At 43.4% G+C, this 19,123-nt stretch overlaps 1 protein-coding gene across 24 annotated transcripts in view; it reads left to right on the forward strand.

Moving 5' to 3' along the window:
* Kalrn (kalirin RhoGEF kinase) overlaps positions 1–19,123 on the forward strand; it is a 700,573-nt gene that overhangs the window by 609,457 nt on the left and 71,993 nt on the right. For 18 of the 24 annotated variants that reach the window (XM_017800540.2, XM_029568193.1, XM_029568189.1 and 15 more), the window contains 6 exons: positions 1,197–1,292; positions 12,887–13,017; positions 17,408–17,474; positions 17,817–17,920; positions 18,091–18,160; positions 18,610–18,696. In XM_017800540.2, the coding sequence (XP_017656029.1) occupies positions 1,197–1,292; positions 12,887–13,017; positions 17,408–17,474; positions 17,817–17,920; positions 18,091–18,160; positions 18,610–18,696 (555 nt within the window). The remainder of the gene's footprint in view (positions 1–1,196; positions 1,293–12,886; positions 13,018–17,407; positions 17,475–17,816; positions 17,921–18,090; positions 18,161–18,609; positions 18,697–19,123) is intronic. The other 6 variants (XM_029568195.1, XM_029568196.1, XM_017800548.1 and 3 more) reach the window with 1 other exon arrangement.

Consider the following 19,123-nt stretch of genomic DNA (forward strand, 5'->3'; position numbering starts at 1 on the left):
ATGATAACTTGGTTTCCAAACCATAAACTTTTTTCTGTATCCCCCCCAAGAAAGGAAAAAAAGAAGAGTATTGTTATATCTTCCTTCTTTTTCCCTCATCTCAGAAGCAAAGATTTAAAATTCCTTTTGAAACTCTCTCCCATAACCTAAAGGGAAAAACCAAAGCCAGGGCAAGGCCAGGCAGAGCATGTATTGTTCTATACCTATAGTCGCTGTGCCCATGTCCTTGTCTGAGCGCACTACTGCCCTCTGGGCTCTGCTCCACTGGGGTCAAAACACACACTTGCATAGAGAGCTAGCCATTTCTCCCCCTGCTTCCCTCAGGTGGATGGAGGAAGGAAGTCTGAAACAGATTACTAAAGAAAGACTGTCCTTGGGTGTGCAGGAATACCCAACCATTGAGCAAACAACCTCCAAACAAAGCCTTACCACTGGTATATGGGAAGGGGACAGAGAAGCCTGAGGTTAAACCTCCCTTCACTGTGAGCAGGATGGTCCCTATGAGCCCAGTATGTGACACACAGCTCCTCTAAAGCCTTTTATTTATTTGGGTGGGGGGGTGGAATTCTACCAAGGCCAAGTTTGTGTGTGTGTGTGTGTGTGTGTGTGTGTGTGTGTGTGTGTGTGTGTAAGTGAGAAGGAAATTGACAGAGAAAATATGGGAAAGGTGTCCAGCTTGCTGCGCACCATGAACCCTGCCCTGGCCTTTTTTTTTTAACACACAGTGGTGGATCCATAGCTAAGGCTATGATGAAGTAAGGACTTTCTCTTCTTCACAACATTTGAGGCTGTAATTGTTGATTCCTTCCAGACTCTGGAATAGCAATTAGCCTCCACAAAAGGCAGAAGGCCTGTCCACCCTCAGAGCAATCTCCTATCATGTCCCTCCACCCTCAACCTAGCTCTCAGTAGGAGCAACCCTTGGCTACCTATCTCCTGAGGATTCAGTGCCCCCCCCCCAGCTCCTAATGTGAGGCAGGCCCATTCATACTTAATTACTCACCAAAGTTCCAAACAAGAGACCAGGCAGGCCTACCTACTATCCGCCCCTGTTACCCTCTGTCAACTCTTCCCTCTAAACACAGAGCTGTGCTTTCCTGGCCAACCTCAAGCTTTGAGCTTTCTGGTTTGCTTCCTAATTGCTGTTTCTCACTTCTTGCTAATCTGCTTTTCCTTTGCTGTCCAATGTCTTGCAGTCCTCCTCTTTGCTAGCAGCCCGGCAGGCTTCCTCTGAAGTACCTACTGCTGCAGACCTTGTCAGTGCAATAGAAAAGTTGGTCAAAAACAAGCTGGTAAGTGGGTGTCCTAGAGGCAGTTCTGTGTATGTGTCACCTCCATGGGGTTCCCAAGGCCTTGCATCCATCAGCCATGTTATTTGCACCTATTTATCCTATAGAATTAAGTAATGGTAATTCCTAAAAAAAAGAAAAAAAAAGTTAAAACAACAAAAAAAAACAACAACTGTGCCCCCAAGATCCTTTTCAGCTTTATGTGGGAATAGGCATAGGGAATGAACAGGCCTTTTGGAGTTATGATGCAGATGAAAGATGAAAAGTATCCAAAGCAGATCAGCCTCACTAACTGATCCCCAAGAAAGTGGCATTCAGCCACCAACTGATGGGTATCTGGCTAGCTCCGATGTCAGTGCCCTGTGCCACTGAGACAGAGTACAGATTGTATTTTTTTAAAAGCCAGGTAATTTTGTTTAGAGACTTTCTAGCTGACAAAATCTTAAAAACTATGCCATTGATTATAAAGGGGTATGGACAGTCATATGTGAATATATTGCCACAAGAAATTAAGGGACCCAGAATATATCTCCATCACAGGGGGAAAACTGAACATAAGCCACTACCAACTATTCTAGCCTGTGGTTAACTTATGAGTCAGTCACAGCACTGGCTCAGGATTTGGGTGTTGTGCTGATGAAGGCGCTCCTCCCTGGGCAGTTAACTTGGGTCCTCTCTCCCCATGTTTTTATGTGCTCAAGCTATGGGACAGCAGTTCGGAGCATTTTTCTGTCTTCCTCTCTCATCCATGTCATCTATTGACTTTTCTTGTGATTCTCCTTTGGATAAATACCTGCTCTTCTGCCAGACTTCTGTTGGGAGTCTTGTTAATCATCATGGTATAAACCCTCTTCTGCTTGGAATCCCTGGAATGACATGTCCTCCCTGAGGCAAGCTGCCTGTTCACTTTGATTCCAAGAACTCCCTTTACAGGTATCCCAGCCTTGAGTGCAATTGAGATCTAACAATATGATCTTGTTGTTTTCCTTCCTATTTAAAAAAAATGGATGGCAGTTTAGTAATACGCCCAGCTCTTGAAGGGTACCCATTTTCCTGCCATCTCTCCCTGACACCCAGTGGGAGTTAAGAGCTCTTTGGGCACTACACTGACTTTTCAAAGTTACGTTGGACTTTCTTCTTTCAGGTTTTTGTTCTTATCACCCCATTTCCCTCTTATTTTTGCTTATCTAATGCATCATGGTCCTCCAGGGTGCCATTCAAATCTCATCTCTCTATAAGGGCTTCCCTGACCAGCCCTGGCCAGATTGCCTCTGAAATCCCAATATAGTTAGCAAAGCCACATGCCACCTCTTTGTTATTTATTGTTAAGATATATTAATGTTTCCATTTGCAACTGCCCCCTCCCCCGCTCATAAGTTATGTAGAACATTATTGCTCTTTCTTCCATTAATACACAGAAGTCTCTTACTCTTAATAGGCTCTTCTTAAACACTAGTTTAAGAAATCAAAATCTGCCGGGTGTGGTGGTGCACGCCTTTAATCCCAGCACTCAGGAAGCAGAGGCAGGCGGATCTCTGTGAGTTCAAGGCCAGCCTGATCTACATAGTGAATTCCAGGTCACCTGGGACTACAGGGAGACCCTGTCTCAATAAGACCAAAAAAAAGAAAAGAAATCGAAATCTGTATTTGCTCATATTTTGGGCTACATTTCCCTACTACTTTACTATTGCTGGCTTTTGCACCTTTGAGAGTCTTTTAGACCTCTGGTTTATATGATCAGTGTTAGACATTAGACATGTGAGCATTGTTATTGAGATATCCCTGTGAAAGCAAATTTCCCAAAGAAAAAAAGTATGGGGTGGCATTGGAATTCATTGGCCCTGGTCCTATAAGCTCCCAATAAATGAACTTTTTAGTTCAAAAGAAAAATAAGACCTAGAGCTCATAAAAGATCTGGGATTTTTATTCGATGGGATGCAACATCATGAAAGCTAACAAAACAGCCATGGTATCACAGATGTGTTCAGTGGAAGTTCAATGTCCAGGTCAAGGAAGTAATGGTTCTATTGTATTCTAAGCTATTTGACCACACCTATTATGAGTTATGTATGAGTACTATATTTATTCTAAATGCAGTAGTCTTGTATGTTCTTAAGAACTGGAAGGGCCCTGGAGGAAATAACCAGTACCATGTTATTTGAGTGAAAGTTGAAGAAACCCAGACAGAGTTTGGGAGCAGAAGGGAGAAGCAGGTGAGTGCTATCTTCCAACACTTGAAGTACTGCTGTGGAAATGAAGGTTTGGTCTGACACTCACTCCAAGGGCAGAACCTAGACCCGAGGTGAGAGTTACCTTAGTGTGGTATAATGAAGAACTGACAGAGTCCTTTTCAGTTCAGTCTGATCCATTTTACAGGAGCTTCTGGTATGCCAGGACTTTTGTCCAGTCTTTCCGCTTTCTCTATTAGTTGTTCAAGCAGTGGCATCAAATTCTGAACTTAGAATTCATTTGACTCTCTAACTCTACCTGAAGGTCCTGGGCATGATAGACCCTTCAGTGTTCTTGCCTTCTGACCCGTGGTCTTTAGCCTATGCATTTGTTTATCAAGAGATGATGCTTATTCACTTCCCCCAACAGAGCTAACATGTTTTTCCTGGGTTTTGTATTAAAGCATTGTTTTTAACTCTGAGCCAGAAATAAGTACTGCTTCTGCTTTACCCATGTGATTCATATATATATATATATACATATATATTTTTTTATTATTATTATTATTTTATGTGTATGAGTGTTTTGCCTGCATGTATGTAAGTGCACCATGTATGATCAATACCTGCAGAGGCCAGAAGAAGGCATCAGATTCCCTGGAACTGGAGTTACAGATGGTTGTTAGCCGCCACATGGATGTTGGGAACATAACCTGGGTCCTCTGCAAGAACAGCCAGTGCTTTTAACAACTGAACCATCTCTCCCACCCATGTGATTCTTAACAAGGCTTTCTTTTTTAAAACTATGGGTGACTGTGACTAGTAGTGAGTGTGTAAGGAACTGGAAAACCTAGGTTTCAGTCCTGCCCACCTACTGATAACATAGCCCAATAAGTGACTTGTCTACTCAGGAAAGTGACTTGGTCTTTTGGGTCTATCTCACTTACTGATGATGATGAATCTGTCCACCTGAATCTAACCTCAAGCAAGTAAAGATGATCACAGGTATGGCCATACTTTATACAGTGATAAGCAAGCATCTACAAATGTTAGCTCTTAGCCACCTCTGCTGTCTTGTGAAGGGCAAGCAAAAAGAACTGTGTTATCTCTATCTCCTGTGATCTAGTGTGGGCATGTAGAAACTGAGGATTTGTCAGCCATAGATTGGCAGCTGAGTAAATGTAACAGGGAAATAGTTTAGCAGGTGATACAATTCGGTCTTATGCTTAGTGTCTCTATAAACTGTGGCCTAGTGCCCCAGGATTCTTCTACCTGCCTGGCATGAAGGACTTGAGTCTCCAGGAAGAAAGCCCTCTCTGAGCTCTGGTAGTAGGTGACACACCAAGCACTTCACTGGGCTTGGATGGCTGGGTAGATGTTCATTGATAATCCCCCACTCCAAGGAAAGGGTTGGCCAGCCTCAGCTTTTGTCTAGTTGCCTTGGTGGACTTGTGGCCTGGGAATGTACATTCTGACTTCAGCAAGACTTGGCCCTCTGGTTCTCCTGCTTTGATAGCACTCACCTCCGTGGGTCAGCCTTGTGGAAGAATGTAGCTCAGGCCAGGCTATATTTGTGCCTGTGCTTTGCCATCCTTTACATCAATCAGCTTGTTCTATCAGTAGCCAGGTAGAGGTAGCAGAATATCAGAATCTAGGTGGGTCCCATCAGATCCACTCCGGAAGAGTGTGTTTTCAGGAACTGGGTTCACTACTTTCTTCTGTGATAGTGATTCCTAACATTAATAGAAAAGTTTAGAATTCCACCAGAAATTTAAAATCCAAAGTCACAAACCTGAAATATTACTTGCCTGGAAAATCCAGATCTCTGTTCTTCCGCTGTGTAAGTGTCCCCACATTCTGCTATAATGAGGCAAATTAGCATAGCTATTATCTCTCCTGGTTATTTTTCTGTGTAACAAGAATGGCTAAAAACTATTTATTTGACAGAATCCCTAATACATTGCAATGTTGTAAACTGTAGGCTTCAGGTTGTGGATTAGCGCTCTAGGACTGTTCATCTTACCATCTGCTACATTGTACCCTTGGAGCTCTACCTCCCCTTTCCACCTCTCCCCCTCCTGGCAGCTACTGCATACAGTTGACTCATAATGATGAATAAGATTGTTTGGGATGTTCTATATGAAATAAACACACACAAAAATCAATAAATAAAAAAATGAGTTATATTTGGGGAAGAAGCATAAAAATCTGCTTCATGTTAATTAGTAGATATTAAAAACATTACCATTGAAATCTACCTGATGAATTTATATACATGCCCATGTGCCAAGGATCTCAGAAAGTAACCTACTGTGACTAGTAATAATCAGATATATAGAGATTAGAGACTCATGTGCAAACATCTAAGTGTTATTTGCATTAAAAATGAGTTTTTCTGTATGAAACAGTGTATTCAAAAATGAAATGGAGATCTTTTTTTTTGAGACAGGGTCTCCCTGAAGCCCCAGCTGTCCTGGAACTCACTATTATAATGAGTAAAAGATTGTATAAGTGTAATAATTCATCTGTAAACCTAAAAATTACAGCCAATTTTGAAAGAGATGCGTCTTTGTTCTGGAAACTGTTATTGACTACATCAATGCTGTTGTAATGAAATGTTTCTACTAATCATGTGGTTATTAAATAAATTTAAAAAAAAGATTTCATGGCAGCTGTGGTGATTCATGCCTTTAAGAGGCAGAGGCAGGTAGAGCTCTGTGAGATCAAGGCCAACCTGATCTACAAAGTGAGTTTAGGCCAGCTGGGGCTATAGGGAGACCCTGTCTCAAAAAGATCTGAGAGAGAGAGAGAGAGAGAGAGAGAGAGAGAGAGAAATTGATTCCATATATGTGGCCAGGCATGGTGGCATATGCCTTTAATCCTAGCACTCGGGAGGCAGAGATAAATGGATTCTGTGAGATCTGGGCCAGCCAGATCTACATAGCAAGTCCTAGCCCAGCTAGGGCTATGGGAAAACCCTATCTCAAAAAAAATTTTCATATAGAAATGGGATAACACAATATTTTTCTCTGTATCTGCCTTATTTCATTTGGCATGATGTTTTCCAAGTTTATCCATTTTGTAGCAGATGGCAGAATTTCTTATTTATGGCTGAAAAAAATGACAATTCCTTTATCCATGTGTCCATCAACAGACACTTAAATTGTTATCTTGGCTGTTGTGAATAATGGTCTAGTGAACACAGAGATACAGATATCCCTATCTTCTTCCATTACCTTTGACTTATTCCCAGTAGTGGGAATGATGTATCACATGGTATTTCTATTGCTTTTGTTTGTTTGCTTGTGTTTGTTTTCTGAGACAGGGTCTTCCTGTAGCCCCAGCTAGCCTGGATCTCACAGAGGTCTTCCTGCCTCTGCCTCCCTGCTGAGATTAAAGGCATGCACCACCTTACCTGGGTTTATTTTCAAAGGAATCACCATACTGTTTTCCCTAATGACCAAGGGCCAGTCTTTATCCTGACAATAGTATACAAAGTTTCCTTTTCTCCATACTCTCACCAATCAGCACTTTTGTTCTATCTATCTATCTATCTATCTATCTATCTATCTATCTATCTATCTATCTTCTATCATCTAATCTTTCTCCCCCCTCTTCTCCTCTCCTCTCTCTTATGTCTGTTTCTCTCTCCTCCTCCCTCCCTCCCTCCCTTCTCCTTTCCTCCCTTCTCTCCCTTTTCCCCCTCCCTCCCCCCACCTAATATATTATAACTACACTAATGGGTGTGAGGTAGAATTTTTTATAGCAGCAGCAGCTAAGAGAGAACCAGCAGGTGTGGTGAGTGGTGCTAGATCAGCTGACTTCCTTGTTGTCTCAATAGCATTGAGCGCCTCTGAGAAAGTCCACAGCATGGTCAATAGAGTCCTGCTCTGCAGCAGGCTTTGAAATCCAGCACAGAGCCTTCCTCAGACAGAGCTCAGAATCTAGGATTAACACTCAAGATCCCCTCCCATCTGGACTATTGGTAACCATATCCTCCTGGATTTCAATCTTATATCTTTCCATGTGACTACCAAGGGAAGGCCCTCCCCTTTTAAAAATGAAGTAATAAAGCAGTGTATGTTCATTCCAAAAAATAGGGAAAATGACGAGTATAAGCATAAGTCGTCATCATCATCATCATCATCTAGATAAATTCAGTGTTGAAATTTGATGTTTTTTTCAGACCTGTTGACAAATTATACAGTCATAGTATAGTATTTAACTTTTAAATCTTGTTTTCCTTTGCTCTCCAATCAGATGTTTTCCCTGACATGAAAATGTCTTTGGAACATTAAGACTGGTCTTTCTAAATTATAAGTCAAATATGTTACTCTTCTGCTTAAAATAGTATTGGTGGTGCTGGAAAGATTGCTCAGCAGTTAAGATCATTGGCTGCTCTTGCAGAGGACGTGGGTTAGTTCCCAGCACCCACATAGCAACTAACAATGTCTGTAACTCCAGTTCCAGGGGATCCCATGCCCTTTGACCTCTGTGGGCATTGCACACAAATGGTACATATAAACTTATGCAGGTACATACATATACACATAAAATAAATCAATCTTTTTTTTTTTTTTGGTCTTTTTTAGACAGAGTCTCCCTGTAGCCCCAGCTGGCCTGGATTTGCTATGGAGACCAGGCTGGCCTTGAACTCTCAGAGATCCGCCTGCCTCTGCCTCCTGAGTGCTGGGATTAAAGGCTTGCGCCACCATGCCTGGCAATAAATCAATCTTTTTAAAAAATATATTTTACCTATAATTTTTTTTTATTTTCTATGAGTATGAGTGTTTTGCCCTGCATGCATGTAAGTGCACTACATGCATGCAGTGCCCACATAGACCAGAAGAGGGTGTCGGATCCTCTGGAACTGGAGTTAGGGATGGTTATTAGCCACATGTGGGTTCTCTGGAAGAACAGCAAGTATTTTTAACCACCGAGCCATCTCTCCAGCCCCTTTTTTTCATCTAAAAAAAATGTATCTGTAAAAAAATAAATAAAACAGAGCCAGGTGTTTATTCCAGCTTTAGACCCAGCACTCAAGAGGCAGAGGCAAGGAGATTGAGGCCAGCATTGGTCTACATAGCAAGTTACAGGCCAGCTGGGTTTACAGGGAGACCCTGTCTCAAAATCAAAAACCTGTCACTGGGGAAAGTGAAGCCTCTTCCTCAAGCCCTGGGCAGGCTCCTTAGGGTCTCATCTCCAATCTTCTGACTTCTCTCTTCCTTTTCTAGTGCCCCCGCCCCCAGTCTGGCTCACTAGTGCCCACCCGCCCTGGGTCACTAGCACAGTTTTCTGCCAGTTCCTTTCCACACACACCCAATTCTACCCCACAGCAGGTTTTCAGCTTCCCAGCTGCCCCATGAGCTTCCTCACAGTGCTGTTCCTGCCTGGAATGTTCTCCCACTACTATATCTAGTGAAGTCTTTTTCATTTCTCAGAATAATCATCCCTATACATACTCATAGCTTCCCTTTCTGTGGATTCAACCAACCTCAGATTGAAAATATTTGTGGAAAAAATTGCATCTGCAGTGAACATGTCTTGACTTTTTTTCTTGTCATTATTCCCTAAGCAATACAGTATAACAGTTATTACATGGTATTTATATTATATTCAATATTATAAGTAATGCAGAGATGATTTAAAGTATACAGGACAATGAACATGGGTTCTATGTAACAACTAAGCCATGTTTATAAGGGACCTGAGGGTCCCCAGATTTGGGAACCCCAGGGGAGTTCTGGACCAATCCCCCAGGATACCAAGGGATGATGACTTTACTCAGCCCAAGCATTGCCTTTTCTGTTAAGTTTTTCTCTTCTCTCTCCACCCCACCACAGAGCTACCTGCCCCTTTTGTTATCATACATGTCTAGAAGAACACCCATTATGGCATAAATGATAGAGGACTAGGAATCTTATCCTCCTTTCTTCAGCATTTTCAAGTATTCAGCATGTAATAGATGCTTAATTTCATATGTACCAATAAAGGATTAAATACAATACTGTATGATGAGTCCTGCGCAGGGGGAATGAAAGGGTACTTAGAGGAGCAGAGAAAGGGTGTTTTATGGGTATGTGACCTAAGGTACAGTGACCAGGAAATGTGCTCATTTTATGATGGCAGTGGCTTTCCCCCACAATAAGCCACTTATTTGAATCGTATTTGCATTTCTGTCCCCTGACCTCGCACCAACTATAGGAACTTGTGTTGCTCCTTCCTTGTTCACTGTTCCTTTGTCTACTGAAACTGTTGTGGCACTGAACCACAGAAGGGGCAGAAGCACTTACTATGGAAACTGGCCACGATGTTCTGTTTCTTCCCAGGAACAGTAGTAATGACAGATCACCCTGGTTGGCCTAGGCTGGAGCCTTGAGTCCAACTCCAGCACAGGCAGCTGAGTCCTCAGAGGGGGTTACTCCTGAGTCACTATAAGTACCATAGCCAGACCCATCATTTCAGACAAATTGCCCAGCATAACTACTCAGCCACACCCTTTATTTCTCTCTTCCCTCTCACTGCACCACCATTCTGGCTCTGTCCCAGAGTTCTCACCTGGGAGCTGGCGAGGCAGCTGGGCTTCTTTGCTTATACAACAGTCAGAAAAGAGGAACAGATTTCCCAGTGTGTCACTTTGAACTCCTCAGAGGCTCTCCATTCTGTAGGTGGGTTGGACCATGCCAAGCTAGTTTTTCCATGGCACCCTGAAGGCAGCAGTGTAGGCCTGCTTGCTGGGCCTGGCGTTCACTTTCCCACCAGCCAACATGACTTAGAACAAAGGGTACAACAGGACAGTGGGGAGAGGGACAGGAAGTAAAAGGCACTAATCAGATCCATCACCAGCTGGGTCCATCTGTGTGGGAGTCTGTCTCTGGTGATGGCACCAGGGGTCCTATCACTGGAACATTGCCTGTCCACTGGCTTGTCAAGCCTCAGCACCAGACATTCTAATTTCTTTAATAACAGGTTACAGATCCTGTGTCTATAAATGTAGCTAAACCCTTCTTGACCTTCCTTATTTTTAGCCTATACTGCTGCTCTGGATATAACAGCTTCCATGGTTGATTACTTGTTCTGTAAATACCTTTACATCAAGTGGAAAGCAGTTCTCTCAAGTCAGAAAACACTGTGCTTTTAATTCCAGTGTTGCCAACAAATTCATGTTTGGCCCTTAGCATGTTCTATCAAATTGGGAGGTATGGGGAAGAAGGTTGATATCACTATTCAGCATTCAAGTTTTGAAGATTCAGGTCTTAATAGTCTCCATCTTTTCTCACAGTAGGTATCTTATTTGCTTTGTTTCACTTCCCTGGAATGTTCTTTCCTGTTTCTATTTGGCTTATGTTGACTTTTCTTATTTTTAGCCTATACTGCTGTTGATCTACACCAGCTAAGAAAGTTAGTGATGGTTTCCTCTCAAGTGCAGATTAAGACCAGTCACAGCCTTGTGTTCCTACCACCTTTGTGGATGGTACTTTTTGATCTCTGTGACTTGAACCTTAGGGTTGGTGTTTCAAAGACTAGTAAGTGAAATCTTTCCTTTTAGAAATTATAGTGACTGATCTAGTCAGGCATCTTAGGTAGTTGAAATTAGTCCTCCATATTTGTGTTACCTTGACCTTGATCTCCAGTCTTATTTATGCACATTGCTTCTGCGAGGTCCCGTAATGAAATACTTGATGTCACTGGGGAGCCCTTCTGGATACTCGTATCACACACATACCTACCCCAAGGCTCAGGAATACTGCAGAAGAGTGGCTGGAAAGAATGCAAAAGCTGGAGGGTGGGGAAGAGTGCTGTGAAATGGTGTCTTCTGGACATGACATGGCCATTGCTCCCAGGAACTCAAAGCAGCTGTGGTTACCTGCACAAGATTGGCCTGTCAACATTTCTTCATGGAAGAGGGAAGGGCTCACAAGTCCCCACCTCCCTAAGGGAATACTGACAGTTAATGGTGGTGGGAGAAGGGGTATCACTTTCTTCAGTGGTGTAACCACTGCTTAAGTAAACAACCTCCCCCACCCATGTTCACCTAGTAACCCTATTTAAACTCAGTGGGTCACACACACAAAAAAGACACACAAAAGATTGAGAGGGGCTTGTTGGGAAGAATGGGTTCATCAGAAGGAGGGGGAATGAGACAGGGTAATATAGGATGGAAAGAATTTAAAGTTCATTATATACAGGTATGAAACTGTCAAAGACTAAAAAAACAAATTTAAAAAATATTTAAAGACCTGTATGGTATCCTAAACATTATATATGTAAACAAAAATGTTATATAAAAAAACAAATTGTGCGGGGTAGGCGTGGTGGCGCATGCCTTTAATCCCAGCACTTGGGAGGCAGGTGGGTGGATCTTGGTAAGATTGAGGCTACCTGGTCTCCATATTGAGTTCCAGACCGGCTGTGGCTACAGGGAGACCCTGTCTCCAAAAAAAAAAAAAAAAAAAAAAAAAGGTTAAACTGAGCCAGGCATGGTGGCACACACCTTTAATCCCAGCACTCAAGAAGCAGAGGCAGGCAGATTTCTGTGAGATTAAGTCTAGTCTGGTCTACATAGGGAGTTCCAGGCCAGCTGGGATTACAGGGAGATCCTGTTTCCAAAACAGAACAGAACAAACAAATTTCAAACGATAGCTTGGCCCCATCTTGTGTATTGTTACTAGTGCCAGCCACGGAAGGAGAACAGCTCACAGTTGTAGAGCACTTTTGTTGTACAGCTATCATCTCCATCCCTTTAAAAAAAAAATCTATAAAAAAGGGAGGTTCTGATCTGAAAAATCCAGGAGAAACTGAAGTATGAAATAATTTCTGATGTCTCCTTTAAAATCAACCAGTGATTAGCAGATCTGGGTCCAGAATTTAGGTCCCTTTCCCTTGGTTTCTTCTAGAGTAGTGTATTAATCCACTCATTTATTTTTCTCAATCCTGCAGCACCTTAATTAACAAAAATGAGGATTAATAAAAGAAAATCCTTAGCAATGATGTTTTTAGAAAAGGTTACATCTGGTGGCTGTTTCTTGACTACATCACATGATTTAACAAAGGACACTCTTTGCCACTAGTTCTGTCACTTCCCTTTGCTTATCAATTTGTATTCGGTGGTCCTACAGCTGGCTTTCCTTTCTGATGCCTTATTTGGTATAGAATTGGAGAGGTTAGCATTTCTGCTGGAGCCCTCACCCAGAGACAAGTAACTGCAACAATTTCATTGTGTCTGGACAGTTGGCAGCCCTGATTGCAGGCAGCAGCTCTGGGTCCCTGGCTGCAGGAAGGTGGAAGTCTCTGGTCTCTTAATGCTTCACTGTGGTTTGGAGTCTTGGCTGCTGTCTCCCATGTTGCTTATAGTGAGGCTGGGGGATGACCGGCTCACAAATGGCTTTACACTGCACACTCTAAGACTGTTTACCCTTTTCTTTTTAGACTCTTGAAGGAGGCTCTTATCGGGGGAGTTTGAAAGATCCCACAGGCTGCCTGAATGAAGGGATGACCCCTCCCACACCTCCTAGAAACCTGGAAGAAGAACAAAAAGCCAAGGCTCTGAGAGGCAGGATGTAAGTGGCTCCCCGGATCCCACCCTGGCGTGCCTGCGTGCCTGCGTGCTTGCGTGCGGTGCGCATGCAGCCTGGGGGGATCATGTGGTGTCTCCACTGCTCTCATCCTTTCTAAGTGAAGGTGGCATTGATCAACAGTGGGCTACTTTGGCACTGACTTATCGAAGCTTAAGCTTGAGGGATATTCTGTGAGATAGCTGTGATTGACAAAATGTGGTTATAACCAAGACCTAATACTGTAAAACATGCTAATAAAGCAGCAGAGTTCAGAGAATAGTGGTACCATTACTATGGGTCTGAGCGACCAGAGAGTCCCTGACTAGGGCAGAAGTCTAATGGCAATCGCCTGACACAGGCAAGTGAAGCACAGGAAGAAGGGGCACGTCTACCACCAGTTAGTTCATTTCTGCTCTTTCTACAAGGGCTTCAATGTCACGCCCATTTGTGGATTTAGTTCTACCAGAATCTCTCCTCCTTGAATGACCAGTTGCAAGATAAAATTCACATTTCACAAAACCTATGTGCTATATATTTTGTGTTATCTACCTTGATGTAAAAATCAGTGCTGCTATTTGATGGAATGGAGAAGATACTGAGTGTCAGAATATAGAACTGTAACTCCTCTAAAGCTCAATGTGTGAAATCGTGGGTAGCAGCCAGAATGGGGTAGGCAGGGGCGAAAGGTCCTTCCTTATTGTTTATCTGTCCTTTTCCCATATATCCATTGCTGCTTTAGCCTGGCCACAGGCATAAAAATTAGCAAAGATAATTGAGGCCAAGTCCTTTTGCTGCTGGGGAATATACAAAGTAAACATTTAGGGCTTTGTCTCCTAGGAAACAAAAGTGGAAACATCATAGCAAATGCTTGGTATCAAAGCAGGGCTGTCCCCACATAGCAGAGAGGAGCAAGTGTCATGTAAACAATACCCGTATTTACCCTCAAAACTTTTGGGGTTCTTAGTGGGAGCCCCAAGAATTTAGTAAGTGATCACCCCCAAAGGAAAATTTGCTGGGCTCTGCACGGAGCTGGTCCTCCTTAGCTCTCATGTGGTTGTTACACTGGTGAGATGAAGAGAGCTGGTACCCAGTGCTTGTCAAGCTTATGTCAGGGCAGTGAAAACGTCTATGAGGGAAACTACCTTGGAGGTGGCAGGTGGTCCTTAGAAACACTGGTCATACCTCTTTCACTTCAATTGAATGGGCCTGAGTAGTATTTACATAATTGTCCAAATAAGATATTGTTTGATTTTGCTATAACAAGCCAGAAAAGTTTGTTGTCTTTTTAACCACCATACCCATTGTCTCTCTCTCGTCTGATTCTCACCAAACCCCACACTTTGCCATATAACTGACTGTCTTGAAAACTGACCTGTAGAATGTCTTCTACTGTTCATTCTAATCTGCCATGTTTGGTGGCTACCATGAAAGAGGACTAGAGATGTTCAGTTATAAATCCTGTAAGAGGCGGAGGGGTATAGGCAATGGAGGCTCAATTGAGAGATGGCAGGAAGACACCAAAGAGTTAAATAGCGCTACATGGAGAGAAATTGAAAGAAAGTTGTCATTGTTCGGAAGGAAAGCTGAGAATGGACTTGCTGGCCTTAAGTTTCAGTCACTCATCCATTCACCAAATGCTTGTTGAGTACTTCTTATGTTTCATCAGTAGGATAAATAAATGAATAAGATAAACAATAGCAACAATGGAAAGTCTTCACTCATGGCAGGTTTACATTCTAATGGGAGAAATCAGACAAATTAAGTAATAAATTGGAACCTGGAAAAAGAAAAAAAAAAAAATAGAGCCTAATAAAGAAAACCAAGCATGAGTAAGACCATGCTGCAGTTTGAAATGATTCTGACCTTGCACAGAGACCAGGAGTGGGTAAGAAACTAGCCATGAGGAACAGGGTCTTCACAAAGGGAAGAGCCAATGCCAAGACATTGAAGAATTTCCTGTGGAAGACTATCCATTCCCTACCATTTCGAAAAAGAGCAGTTATAAGTGGACCCGTGATGGTTAGTCTTCATCATCAGCTTGACTGGATTTAGGATCCCCGGGAAACATACCTCAGGGTGTGTTTACAAAGACATTTCCAAAAAGGCCCACCCCAAATGTGGGTGGCACCATCCCTCGGGTTCTATATCAAATAAAAAGGAACAAAGGAGAAAGGGAGCTGAACACCAGCATTCACCTCTGTGGACACAATGTGACCAGCTGTCTACCCTCCCACCACTGTGCCCTCCCCAGGACAGACAGTATCACCTTAAACTGAGAGCCAAAATAAACCCTTCCTTCCATCCATTAGTTTTGACAGGTATTGTCACATGAGAAAAGTAACTAGTAAAAGTCCCATCTATAGCTGGAAGAATTTCATATAGACTAAAAAGAATAATATTTATTTATAACTTTTACTATAAGAATTGAACATGAAAAAGAATTATTATCAGTTCATTTGGCAGTTAATTATGCAATGCCTCTCCTCCTCCTCCTCCTCCTCCTCCTCCTTTTTTGAAGAAGTCTTTCTATGTAGCCCAGGCTGGCCTCAAGCCCTGAATTCTTCAGTCTTCCAAGTGCTGGGATAATAGGTGTGCACTACCACACCAGCCAGACTGTCTTTTATCATGTCTGGCCTTTATCACCCCTTCAAGGGAACCTAGTACAGTTCCCTTCCCTAGAGGCTGAAAATCCTAGACCACCCCTATCAGTCAGTAAATAGCCAAGGGTAAAAATACTACCTGGAAACAGAGCACTGGCCCTCATCTGCAGAGGGCCAACCCAGCCCCAAATTCCCACTTTCCTGTGGGTTTTCTCTTACCATCTCTTCCAGGCAGTTACTTGGGCCATGCTAAAGATATATCTAAAGGCCTCTATTTGGCCTTGCCAGTTCCTTCCTCTGTGGCCTGGAACACATGATTGTGTGTTGATAGGAGAGAGCTGGTTGGAAGTGCTGGGCATGCTGATAAAGAAAGCATGTGCTCCTTTACTTCCTCCCTGTGCCCCGAGGCCCAGACCCCCAGAATTTGATGGCTTCCCTGTGTGTAGGACAAGCAATTCACATGAGTTGCTTCCTATGTTAGGCTCCTCTTTGACATCTCAGAATGTTATCCCTTCTGCCACTTGGGTCAAAAATGTGCTGATATACCTCCAGGCAAAACCCTTTCAAATTAGATAATAAGACTCAGACTGCAGTAGATACACAGCATTTCCCTGTGTATAACCATGGTATCTTCTGTACAGTGTTTGACTGTCAGACCAGAAGAAAGGAAGAAATGTTTGGAGTAGAAGCTTCAGAGAGTCCAGAACCCTGGCTGAGCTGTTCCCTAGACAGTGGGCTATAGTGAAAGGACCCTTGGCACCTGGGTTCAAATCCCACCTCTGCTTTTCACTTTGTGGACTTGGACAAAGTCACCTAACCATTCCGTCTATCTCACTGTTTTCATTTAAATAAAGGAGGCTTTTACAATATTTGTCTTGTTATAAGCACAAGGAACTCAGATGAAGTAACTGGTGTATAGTAAGTGCTCTGAGAACCCAAGGAAGCAAATGGTCCTTGCTGTTATCAGTCCTACATCCTGGGGAGGGAATGCTATGCTCAACATTGTATGGAAAGCCTGCGGCCAACCCAGGTTCTCTGGCCTTGAATGACGATTTCCAAGCCAGTTACTAGCCAAATAGCTGCAGATTCTGTGTTTTAGGCACTTTACTCTCTGAGGCCTTTAAAAGCCAGTTACCAAATGTCTTTCTTCTCTTATTAAGAGGATGGAGCGGAAATGAAGGAATAAAAGTCTCATGTTGATCCCTTGGCCTCAAAGATTTCATAGCTCAGTTTTGCAAAAAAGAGGTTATCACTCTTTCTGCCTGTGTCTCTGATGTTAAGGGAAAAAAAGGCATAAAAATAGGAAGGGGACAGGAATATAACTCAGTTGGTAGAGTACTTGCCTAGCATGCACAAAGTCCTGGGTTCAGTCCCCAGCACTGTATAAAACGGCATGGTCACACACATCTGTAATCCCAGCACTGTATAAAACAGGGCATGATCACACACATCTGTAATCCCAGCACTCAGAAAGTGAAAGCAGGAGGATCAGAAATTCATGGTCATCTTTGACACACAGGGAGTCTGAGGCCAATTACAAGGCAATGAGCATCATCCCTCATCAGACTGTTTTGTCACCCAGGGACAGCCCTCCCTGACCTAGCAGCCTCAGCTCCTCAGTGAGAGTCTCTTGTCCAGAGAGCACCTGAAGGCCCCTTTTCAGTGTGCTATGTGAAGGTCTTTGTGGTGGTATTGTCATAAGTTGCCTCAAGTAACATTCCTGTGCTCTTAACTGTGGAGATTCCTTGCTTAATAACAAAGGGGAGCCTTCACTGTCTTCATCTTCTGCCCAGGTTTGTCCTGAATGAACTGGTGCAGACAGAGAAGGACTACGTCAAGGACCTGGGGATTGTGGTGGAGGTAAGCAGATAGCACAGGGCAGGGTGCATCCTTGCTCCCCTGACAGAGCAGATTGGACCCGACCAAGGACCAGGTGCTTTAAATTGATGGCTTTACATATTTTGCTTTCTGGGAATTCACAGAAATAAAAATAAATATGGTACAATTCAGATAGAATATCGAGGAATTTTTGTTTCACTCTTGAAGCATTTTAAGGTATTTAGAGGGAGGTGGGGTCTGGAGAAACCACAGTGGTGCTTGTTCTCAGATCTACAGCATGGACTGACATGGGTGCTATGGGACGGTGTTTGGCCCAAAGCGCTCTCATGAAAGTCATCTGTTGACATCACCTCTTCTGTGCAGGGCTTCATGAAGAAAATAGAAGAGAAGGGGGTCCCTGAGGATATGCGAGGAAAGGACAAAATCGTATTTGGAAATATCCACCAGATTTATGACTGGCACAAAGAGTAAGTGTTCGTGTAGTCCGGAGGATGTGGGTGTCGTGGGGATCAGGACTCGAGTCCTCCTCCTGCATCTAACCTACAGGAAAGATTTGAAGGGAGACTTTCTGCCCTTTGTCTCATCACTGAGATAGTACCTCTCCAAATAATGTGGCTTTCTCCCCCAAACCTTTTAGTTTTTTCCTGGCTGAACTGGAAAAATGTATCCAAGAGCAAGACAGACTGGCCCAACTCTTTATTAAACATGTGAGTGTCTCCCTGGCTGTCCCCTTTCCCCCAAGCTCCTTTGTGTTCATTTCAAAAGTCCTTCCCTTTGGTTTACTCTCCTCAGCACTCTGTTTTTGTGTTGGGTTTGTTTTGTTTTGTTTTTGTTTGTTTTGTTTTGTTGGTCTTTTTGAGACAGGGTCTCCCTATAGCCCCAGCTGGCCTGGAACTCGCTATGTAGACCAGGCTGGCCTCAAACTTACAGAGATCCACCTGCCTCTGCCTCCTGAGTGCTGGGACTAAAAGTGTGTGCCACTACGCCCGCCTTCTGTTTTTGTTTTTTAACCCCCTTGGCAGTCAGAAGGTGGTCTCTTGCCTACCACACTCGTATTATATCCTTGCTATTTTACTGCCCTGTTATTTCCTGTCCTTGACTCTGAGGACAAGCAGAAGGCCAAGACACCTGACTGTCACATTCTCTTCTGTGCCAGGAGCGGAAGCTGCACATCTATGTGTGGTACTGCCAGAACAAACCACGCTCCGAGTACATCGTGGCTGAGTACGACGCCTACTTTGAGGTGAGCTGCTCAAGATGGGCAAGATGCTCAGACCAAGACAGCCATAGTGAGATGCACAGGAAGTCCTCCATCTACAGATGCCCACTGCTGACCTGTGTGACAGGAAGCCTCATAGCTCCATTTCCGAAAGCAATTTTGCTCAGGAGGAGCTGAGCTGGCTCCACCTGCACACTGTTGAGAAGCCTCCATCTATAGAATGATTGTATAACAGACTTTTTGGAAGCTCTAGTTCTTCTCAAGTGACCACAGAGCAGATTGTTCCACACTCTCCCCTGCCAGCCCTGGGCGCCATGACTGAGTGTCTTCCTCTTGGTTAAGGGATTTGCAGTCACTTCATATTCTGCTTTTGTTCCCTGAAGTTCTATCCAGCACCTCCAAATGTGTGGATGACTCAGCCTGTCAGAATGGGTTGTGTTGGTGCAGAGGT

Source organism: Nannospalax galili, unplaced genomic scaffold, assembly GCF_000622305.1.
Source record: "Nannospalax galili isolate Female #2095 unplaced genomic scaffold, S.galili_v1.0 scaffold18, whole genome shotgun sequence".
Classification (NCBI taxonomy): Eukaryota; Metazoa; Chordata; class Mammalia; order Rodentia; family Spalacidae; genus Nannospalax; species Nannospalax galili.